Source organism: Pan troglodytes, chromosome X, assembly GCF_028858775.2.
Source record: "Pan troglodytes isolate AG18354 chromosome X, NHGRI_mPanTro3-v2.0_pri, whole genome shotgun sequence".
Taxonomy (NCBI): domain Eukaryota; kingdom Metazoa; phylum Chordata; class Mammalia; order Primates; family Hominidae; genus Pan; species Pan troglodytes.
Genome location: NC_072421.2, coordinates 124,311,148 through 124,321,182, shown reverse-complemented (window position 1 = coordinate 124,321,182; position 10,035 = coordinate 124,311,148). Strand labels below are relative to the sequence as shown.

The following is a 10,035-nucleotide window of genomic DNA, read 5'->3' as shown; positions in this document are numbered from 1 at the left end:
TATATTAAGAATATTTAAACCTTTTTCTAAATACATTGCAACTTTTCCCTCAGTTTGCCATTTGCTCTTCAATCTGCTTATGGCAATTTTGGCACAATTTTAGAAAACACTTTAGTATGTTCTTACATGATTTATTTTTGTAAAAAGAAAGGTCAAGACTACATCAATATTTATCTAGTTCTTACATTGTCTTCTTGTGTTTATGGAGAGTTTCCTCTTACCATGTACATATATATTTAATATATTTAAAATACATTTTAAAATGTAGTTTAACAAGAAGATTCTGACTCCACCACATGGTAACATCTTGTTTTTAGTCAAATCACTAAATCTTTGAAGTCTCAGTTTTTCTATTTGTAAATTGAGGACCCATCAGACCAACAGAAGAGGTAGAAATTCTAAATAAAGACTCATGAGCATATGAGAACCCATGGAACCATAAAGAGTATACCTTCTGTTACTGGTAAAAAATTAATTTTCTGTTAGTAATCAGTTACACCGATAGTTGTCTATTTCATTTTAATTTTCTATTGTGCCCTAGGGAGAGTATTTATTGAATATATTTTACATTTAATAAAGGCAGATTAATAATTTTAAAGCCCATGGATTCCTTGCTTTATACTTTGTTATGTTTGCTTGTTTGTTTTGGCTAGAAAAGCCTAAGACCCAAAACTGAATGGCTTTTTACCAGCTTTCAGTCAAGGGTTGATTTTCCTTTGCAGCCTCCATCGCTGGCCATGTTAAAAGAATAACATCAAGTAAAGTATAGAGAACAACATTTAGGCATTGTAATTACCACTTTCCTTATATAACTTCACTTCATATACAATGAATAAAGGAGAAATGAGCTTTTACACTGTTTTGAAATGACATGTTCATGGTTTCATTCTACTCGTAAGGTTAGCAATATTAACTAATTATAAACTTGGACACTTTGGGATGAATATAGATTGCAATTGATCTGTGAAAATATCTAGTACTGAAGCTGTAACAGCTCATATAAACTCTGAGGAGATTATTTTTTAACTCATGTTTTCTAGATGTGGAATTATCCATGGTTTTACTGATGATCTTTATGGACTATCTCATAGGTAGTTTTAAACTATGAAACATTATGTTTGACTATTTTTCTGCAGATGTGACTAATTACTAATATGTTTTTAAAATTGCTCTGTTTATAGATAATCAACCTTTTATTTGTGGCATTAAACACTGTCCTTCACCTATTTATTATAGAATGCATTGCTAATTAGCTATCAAGTATCAATGAGGATTAACACAATGCACACAATTTTTTTACCTAAAGTAGGTATAAATATTCCCCTGGTGAACATAATAGACTACTTGGTTTCTGGATGAAGTGTGCTTAAATAATGTCAGTAATTCCACCTAAGAAATTATAATTTTGCGGGGAGGAATAAAAGACAAAATTAGAAAATCATCAGTGTACCTCACTAGGGGAAAATTATTAAAGTTTAAATTTAAAAAATGAAGATCTGGTATATTTGAGAACTTTAAGGAAAAAATGTTCTTGTTTGAATCCAATTCATTGCATACCCACATCACTAATGAAGTTCACCTTGATGATGATGTGTTTGTTTGTCTAGGCCAGTTTGGTGGATTAATGAAACCTAAACCAGAAAGTGTTTCCAGTTTGGCATAGGGAATGTGAGATTGGCTGCTGTCTAAGGAGAGATATTTATAGGAAGGAATGGAGCAGTGGAGATGGATTCACTTTTAGGAAGACTAGATAGTATTTCTCTAATCACCTCATCCCCACCCCCTCAAATAGCATTTCTCTAATCACCTCATCCCCACCCCCTCAAATGTGTGGCTTCTGCACATAGATTTTTCTGTCATGAAACCCTTAATTCGTAACACTATTTTTTTCAGACCACCTCACCCTGTTTTCTCTGGATTATGTCCTCCCACATCCAAATTTATTATTATTCCCATAGTATTTCCAATTTGCAGCTGCTTCCTGTTCTAAAGAATTTCATCTCTTCTCAACTGACTGTGTCCCTACCCCTCTCTATTTTTAATCCTCAGTCTTTCTCCATCTGTTCTTCTCTTTGTCACATGTGCAAACACCATCCATCAATTCCCCCATACTCCCTGTGTTGCTTTGCCTCTGAGTCACAGCTTTTATAATCGTGATGTTTGATAAATCAGTTATAAATATAATCTTCCCAGCAAATTTTATGATCAAACATGATTAGATGGATAAAGTCCTTTGTTGCAGGATTGATGAATTTATGGGCTTTATTTATATTGTTTTATTTTACATGAGGAACTTTCAGAATTGAGGAAAAATATAGCTTACCTATATAAAATAATATAGCATACCCTTTCATTCCCAAAAAGAAATAGGCAAGTCACTTTCATAAAAATAAGCTTAACTGAGAGTTTTTTTATTTTTTGAGAAATGCAAACACTGGAAAGTTTTTCAGAATGACAGTAAAGTCCTCAAAGGTGGGTGAGAAAGTGCATTTATTTAATCATTGTTTAGCAAGAGTAGCACCTTCTCAAGCACTTAAGAAAAAGATTGCATGATGAAGCACAATTTCTCTAACTTCTCAAATCGTGACTTGATTTGATAAATGCTACACATTATTATTATAAAAAACAAGTAATATCACCAAAGAGAAATAGATGAGTTATTTTACTTAATTCAGTCTTATCACTTTATCTTTCTGGGAATATCACTCAATCCACCTCATTATAAAGAAGACATTCAAGGTTTTGTGGTAGCTATGAAATTAACCTATGACCTGACATTATGTTTTTTACCTCTATAAAATGTAATTTGGCTCTGGCTTTGGCCCATTTGTCTTGAAATAGGGTCATTTTACATAGCCCTTTATTTAGGGACTTTAAAAATTATCTCTCAGTAACAATGAATAATGCAAAGCCATTGTTATAGTACTATGTAATAGTTATGGAATGATTTTCTTCTCTCCCATTATATATGTGCTACCCAGTTATTTAGTGACGACCTCACAATGAGCCTCTTGTTTCATGGTGGAGAAAGATAGTACTGTGATTTCAACCTTAAGACTCCAGTGAAAATAAATAATTTGTTCCTGTTTAGTGTTTTTGTTGTAATAATTCTCAGAAGAATGAGGCATAATGTTAATGGCATTCTAGTTTATGAAAGACTATAAACTTTAAATATTTCATAACTTTGAACTTCAACCTTTTCAGTATTCTGCACTTTCATTGGCTGTATGTGTACCTTTTGCACCCATGCTACAGAAGTTGTAAACAGTAAAAAATAGAAATGGCTAATGAGTCATACTGTAGACATGTAAAAGGTCAGTGTTATAGAGTTTATTATTATCTTCTAGAGAATATATAGGACATTAAAATTCTGATGCTACAGTCTTGTGACAAGGAATATAATGAGAACTATAAACAATAAACAGTATAAAATGAATCTTCTTGTGACAATGATTATAGCTTCAAATAGGAAATACTTAACCCATTGTCGTTATTACCAGAAGAAAGGACTGCTATGCTGATGTTCATCTTTCCCTTTTGTGGCTAGAATCTATTTAAGCCACAGAGAATAAAAATAAATAATATATATTCAAGAGTGTTGAATACATTGCTTTATGAGCGCTTTCCAAAATGAATATCATGTTATGGTTTAGGATTAATATGGATCACATTCTACCATAATAATTTTAAAATAACAACTTTAATGTGACTTGTTTGTTTAAAAACAGATGTTTTGCTGTCATTCAGGACACTGTCATGTGTGATAACAAAGTAATACCGTATTTCCATGCAGAAGCCATGTATAAACAAAAATATTTGCATTTAACAGCAGGATTCCAGGCTTATTTGATACTTGCATTCATTGAAATTGGTTATATAGGCCCAGAACTCTTCATAAACTAAAGAAAACATATTTACCCTGCACCTCAGAGGTATAAATACAACTTCAGTGTCTCAATTTGCTAATAGGTATTCATTATTGCTTACTATTGGTGTTCAGTGTCTAGACATGACATAGAAAAAAAACACACACACAGGGTGAGGAAAGAGAAAAGAGAGCTGAAAAGGAGCCAATTGTATTGATGTCACTTGCTTGTTCTAGTCAATTTGTCATGGATTTCTTTAATTAATTGTAAGTTAAGTTTTTCTGAGCATAGATCTGACCTACTTACTTCCTGTGAGAAGGAAAACGAATCCTGTCCTGCCGTCACTTACCACACCTTTTGGCAACTCTCTAGAGACGTAGCACTACCATTGACATGATGGCTTGATTTCTTCTCAAAATATCTTTCAACATCTGGCTCAAAAGATATTTTTGATGACTATAAGCATGCCCAATTTCTCTGTTCATAAGGATTAAAATTCAACAGATGTTTAGTACACTAGGACTAAGCTACCTTATCACGAGCAGCTGTACAAAGATGTGCTGAATACTTGCGTTCAATCCACCAGAGTGAATTGATGGAATCATGCCAGTTTCAGGACATACATGGGGTGAGAGGGATTCTATCAGTCACTATCCAGATATTCCTGCTAAACCTTAGAATGCCACCTGTACATTTAGAATGACTTGTTATGAAACAAATAAAAGAAACTTAATCAATCTATGTGTCCTTCTCACCAGAGTAGCAAATGACTCTTTGTTGGTGCTAAAAATTCTTTATTGGTTTTTGTCTCTGGCAGGCTTTTTCAGCCTCTGTCTAACTGGTTATATCACCTACACTATCAGCACTGAATATTAAAAATGCTTATTTGAAGAAACATCCTCTTTAGACGTTTCTAGTTGATTGGTTGTTCATGTACAATGGCACTATGTTTTAGGTCATTTTACTATATAGTGAATTGTTATACAGCTGTCAAAATGTACATCCTTTCACACTGCATGCTGCATCCTTATTTTTGTTACTTGAAATTTTAAAAGCTCCCATCTGAACATTTTGATAATCTCTCAGAACCATCATTATAATGGGGTGCTGTAGCAAATTATGAGGAATACAAACACAGCAGTATCTGAGAAAAACATTTCCATGTGAGTAAAGTATTTTCATTTGCACTTCAATGTTCTGAGCATATAGTGATATGGTTTGGCTGTGTTCTCACCCAAATCTCATCTTGAATAGCAGTTCCCATAATCCCCATGTGTCTGTCTTGGGAGAGATCCACAGGGAGGTAATTGAATCATGGGGGCAGTTATCTTTATGCTGTTCTCGTGATAATGAGTGAGTTCTCACAGGATCTGTCAGTTTTATAAGTGCCTCCCCGACCTTCACTCTGCACTTTTCTCTCTGGTTGCCATGTAAAGAAGTACGTGTTTGCTTCCCTTTATGCCCTAATTGTAATTTTCCTGAGGCCTCCCCAGCCATGTGGAATTGTAAGTCAATTAGACCTCTTTCCTTTATAAATTGCCCAGTCTTGAGTATGTCTTTATTAGCAGTGTGGGAATGGATCTAATACATATAGTAAGCTCTTTGTTGAGACAAAGGGTGAAAGGATCAGTCCTGTTCCACCTTGATTTTGGACTCTTATTGAGCCAGAGCTATATATACTATGTAATTAGCAACAAGGAAAAGTTGAAACACAAACACCAGTTCGTGTTGAAGCAGTGGTCTAAGAATACTCTTCCATCTTCCCTCCTCCTTCTTTCCTGACTTTTCAACTTTGTTCTGCCTATGACTGCTAAATGTTGGCTCTATTACTCTCACCTCAATCTCATCTGGCTTCTTTTACTGTTTGTTCATTTTTCTCTATTATCTGAACTTTAGGCTGCCTTTATGGAACTTATCTTAATTCAGCCATCCAGCTCTAAGCACCCCTTATAGCCTTGGGTAGATAGAGATTCCCCAATCTAGCCTTGGCCTAGGAAGAACCTAACCACCCTTCCCCAGTCACACTGCAAGACAACTCAATAGAAAATAGTAACAGTCGTTTAACTAAGCCATTTAGAAAACACTGACAGGTTTGTTTCTGCTTTAATTACCTTAAAGATAGAACACAAAATCCAAGGCTTTGGTCCCTGGGGTGTCATTTTGAAAAATAATTTACAACATTTCAGACTTCACAATCTGTATTTAATCTCCAGTATGTAGGGCACATTTGTGCTAAACAGAGTGTGGTAGGGTACAAGGTTTCAAATAGGGCACATTAGTGCTAAACAGAGTGTGGGAGGGTACGAGGTTTCAAGTAGGGCACATTAGTGCTAAACAGAGTGTGGGAGGGTACAAGGTTTCAAATATAAAAGCATAAATGAATAACTTTCACCTCTTTCCACAACCCTTTTTTCATCCTTCCTTTTTGCCATCAGCTGTGCTCTCTGTTGGGTGATGCAGGAGCTGGCATTCCCCCAGAATGGAAATGGGCAAAATAAGAAGGCAGTGGAGGACCCAATATCGGAGGAGGAGCAAAAGGAAGAGGCATAGTGAGAAAGGGATTGAAAATCGGAGGTCGAGGAGGGATGAAACAATGAACAGTAGAGCAAGAAGGTAAACCTGGAGTACTGGAAGACAACGGGATAGGCCTTGGCCAATTATGCATGGGGTGGCATGGGCCCCTGAGTGGGAAAGAAACATGAGCCAGCTTTCCTCTGCAGGCTATTCGTGTATTTCCGGGAGGCACCTCCATTACTATCCCTGATCTAAGGGTGGGAATATGTGAAGGGCCTCTCACTTGTGGGCCCCTGGGTGGAAAGAACCCTTTACCTCGTGGCAAAGCTACATGCAACCTTGCATTATTACTGCCTCTCTCAGTGCCCCCATTGTTGACCTTTGTGCCCCCTACTATCAGTGCAGGAGGGCCGCCAGAGACTTCCCAGGACACATTAATAGCATCCTGTCCCTCCTGCCTCCAGCCTGCCAGTGCATCAGAGCTATTTACTTTTGCTGTTGCTAGGGACTCTTCTGCAACAGCAGGTGGTGGCCCGTAGGGGTGTCTATGAGCTCTCAAGCTATGAAGAGGAATGCAGGATCCTGTTCTTTCAGAGGGCCACTCCAGTTGCTTGCTATCCAGATCAGTCAGCACATTGACGGAAGGTCTCAGCGGTACTTGAGGTTGACCCCAGGGCTCTGCGTCATCCTCTGGCTTGGAACTCAGACATTGCAGGGGCATGTCGTGGTGCAGCTCCTGGTTCCCATTTTTGTCCACAGATACTACCAAGGGTGAAGGGGCGTGCCCTCCAAGGCTTGCAAAAACAGAAATCAAACAGCTAATAAAAATGGAAATGCACTGACCAGAAAATAGCTACAATATATAATTGACTGAGCTCACTGAAATATACCAGGGAAAAAGGGAGTGCCCTCTCCCCTATATGTAGCCAAATACTTGCTCAGCGCTCTGGCCTCTTCCCAGGTGGCTTCTTTAGTACTAGGCTACATGATTACCCTTCATGACTACTCAGTGGCCTATTTCATTCCTCATTTCCCCGCCTCCACAAGGCAGCAAGGAAGCTTAGAAGATGCACATAACTTAATAGTAAGCATATAATAGAAAATACCAGCTTTTTCAATTCTCTCTAGGATCTATGATTCACTAATCCTGGCATTCAGATTCTGGCAAGATTGTTCTGGTATGTCTTCCGAAGTAAAATATCTTTTTCTTCACAGAAGTCAAAGAAAAGTTAGTTATGTTAACAAACACACAAGTTTCTCTTCTTGAGGTATCATTCAACACTCACACCAAATTTTGTTAAAAATTCCTTTCATTCAACCAACACCACACCCTAGAGTAAGAATTTCCTCATGTTTAAACCCCACTGTTTAGACTAGGGATTTGCAAATTTTCTTTCAAAATTACACTTCAAAGTTGCCACTCTTAAATCCAGTATTCTTAGTAACTAAATTTATATCCTTCAAGTTTTTGTCTGTAATTTCCTCCCACATCTCCTCCAACCCACTCATCCCTGTCCCAGTTACACGATAAAGCAATTCAAACTGACTTTGCCTTCAAAATTAAACAGTTGTACTCGGTTTTGTACTTACACGTTTTCAATACAAGCCATGAAGAAATTTGATCAGAATAGCTTTCCTGAGGTGGTGGAGATAACCCACTGAACAGGCCAGCTAGGTCTGGAGAAATGACTCCTGCTTCTGCTTTAGAGGCTTGGCAACTAGAATGAAGCCAGGGACCAACTGCTTCTTTCTAGATTTGGAGTTCTCTTTCTGGGGTTACCAGTTGCTAAGGAAGGGAGGGAGAAAAGGAGTGGGGAGGGGGGTGGGTGGGGATGAATCTGTGACACTCCTTTGAACTTAAATGTGGGACTGGTGTTTGCACAGTGGTAGATGGATGGTAAAGGCATTCACTACATTAGTTCTGATGCAGGGCAGTTGGAAAGACAAATCATTTCAAGAAGGATTTAGAAGAATCATGGAAGCATGATATTTTTTAAAGAGTTATTTATGAAGTTTTAGTTTCTACAAGGTAGTTGTCAAGTCTCCTCAAATTTGGAAACACATTGAACAGAGTATTGTGCCTAATATTGTAACTTAAACTTCCAGTTTGGGGATGCATATTATTAACTTGGTGGAGAACAGAGGTTTGGGGGCTAAATTGCTTTTCTATCTGTGAAGATGAAACAAGAACTCCTCTAAGAATCATTGTGACATTATTTTTTAGCCCCTCACGTTGCAGTTATATCCTTCATCTTGCCTGTTAGTTTATAAGCTCTCTCTCTCTCTGTCTGTCTCTGTCTATGTCTGTGTGCGTGTGTGTGTGTGTGTGTGTGTGTATGTGTGTGTATTTCCTGTAATAGAGCTCTGGAAGTTTCTCTCAAGTTGGGAGGGTCAGAATAAATGGCGTAACAGGTATCATAAATTTATAAATATTAGCTTAGGTTTGGCCTTGTAACATTTTTGCATAGGGAACTTTCTGTTTGTCCAGCCTAAATTTCATTTTAATCAAGTTTACTTTCCCAGCTTTCTTTTCTGCCATTGATCTACAGATTAATTGCTCCGAAATTACAACAACCATTCCATCATCCAAGACAATTACTGTTGCTCTAGGACAAAGCCATAAACTTGGCAAACCTGCCTAAATTTACATAAAATTTGGCTGTGCAGGCTAGACCTGGGAGATTGTGTCTTCCTTATTTTCAATATTAGTATATGTTGCTACAGTTCAACAGTAATGTATATTTCTTTTCTCTTAAGGAAAGATAACAGACTCAAATACCATGTGCTTCAATTTTTAGATATATGGTGTCTGTGTATCTGTGTGTGTGAGAGAGAGAGAGAATAATGCATAAGTACAAAGTACTAATGTAAAGGAATGGTCACTACTGCAAATCAACACAACTCATATAGAAGTAACCTTTGGGGTCTGCAAGTCCACATCTTCCTGCCAGAGTGTGTTGTCTCCATCTATACAAGAAAGTGGCATGTTTCCAACATATTTTCCAGAAGAATCTGTTCACTTGCCTAGCATGGTTCACTATTAAGTAATCTCTTGATTCCCCAGATTCTGTTTCTATTCTTGCTTCAGTTTATTACGCACCTTGTCCTTATGTAAAAATAATAGTATTATTAGCAGTATTATTGTTGTGGGGTGTTAAAGCTCTTTTACTTCTTGTCGTATCAGAGAGGAAATTGCAACTTGGGTTAATGCCTGCTAATAGTTGGTGAATCACATTTAGATAAATAGTTTCAGTATAATAGGTTGCATATTTTTTTCCTGATAATAGCAACAAAGCCTGAGGAATGCCTTTTGTTCTTATCAAATTACTATAATAATAAACAATTTTACCTAGAAATACCTGTTTGGTAAGATATCATCTTAGTTGGATTACATAAGAGTATGGTGTAATATAGGAACCAAATTGCTGGGAACAATGACAATGACCATGGCACCAAGAATTTTCCAAAGCCATGAAGTGTATAATTTATGGATATTACCTCATATTTTGTTTGTAACTTGTTTTCCTTTGTGCAAATAGTCCATATTTATTGAATGTCTACTGCGTGCATTCACTATTGTGTTAAGTGTTGATTTTACCAAAAAAGTTAAATATGCAATCCATATTGACTTCAGGGAATGTTCTAATTTTCTTGG

At 36.8% G+C, this 10,035-nt stretch overlaps 1 protein-coding gene across 1 annotated transcript; it reads right to left on the bottom strand.

Moving 5' to 3' along the window:
• Positions 1-6,046: 6,046 nt before the first annotated feature.
• Positions 6,047-8,105, bottom strand: PRR32 (proline rich 32). The gene is made up of 2 exons (XM_001139787.3): positions 7,971-8,105; positions 6,047-7,174 (listed from the first exon to the last, which is right to left on the bottom strand). The coding sequence occupies exons 1-2, from the start codon at positions 7,988-7,990 to the stop codon at positions 6,298-6,300; spliced, it is 897 nt and encodes a 298-aa protein (XP_001139787.1). The 5' UTR covers positions 7,991-8,105; the 3' UTR covers positions 6,047-6,297.
• Between the last annotated feature and the right edge of the window lie 1,930 nt (positions 8,106-10,035).

Coding starts and splice junctions, on each gene's coding strand:
- PRR32 (XM_001139787.3), bottom strand. CDS start 7,990: ATGGCTTGTATTGAAAACGT. Junction 7,175..7,970: donor ATGGCTTGTATTGAAAACGT/GTAAGTACAAAA, acceptor TGTTTTTGCAAG/CCTTGGAGGGCACGCCCCTT.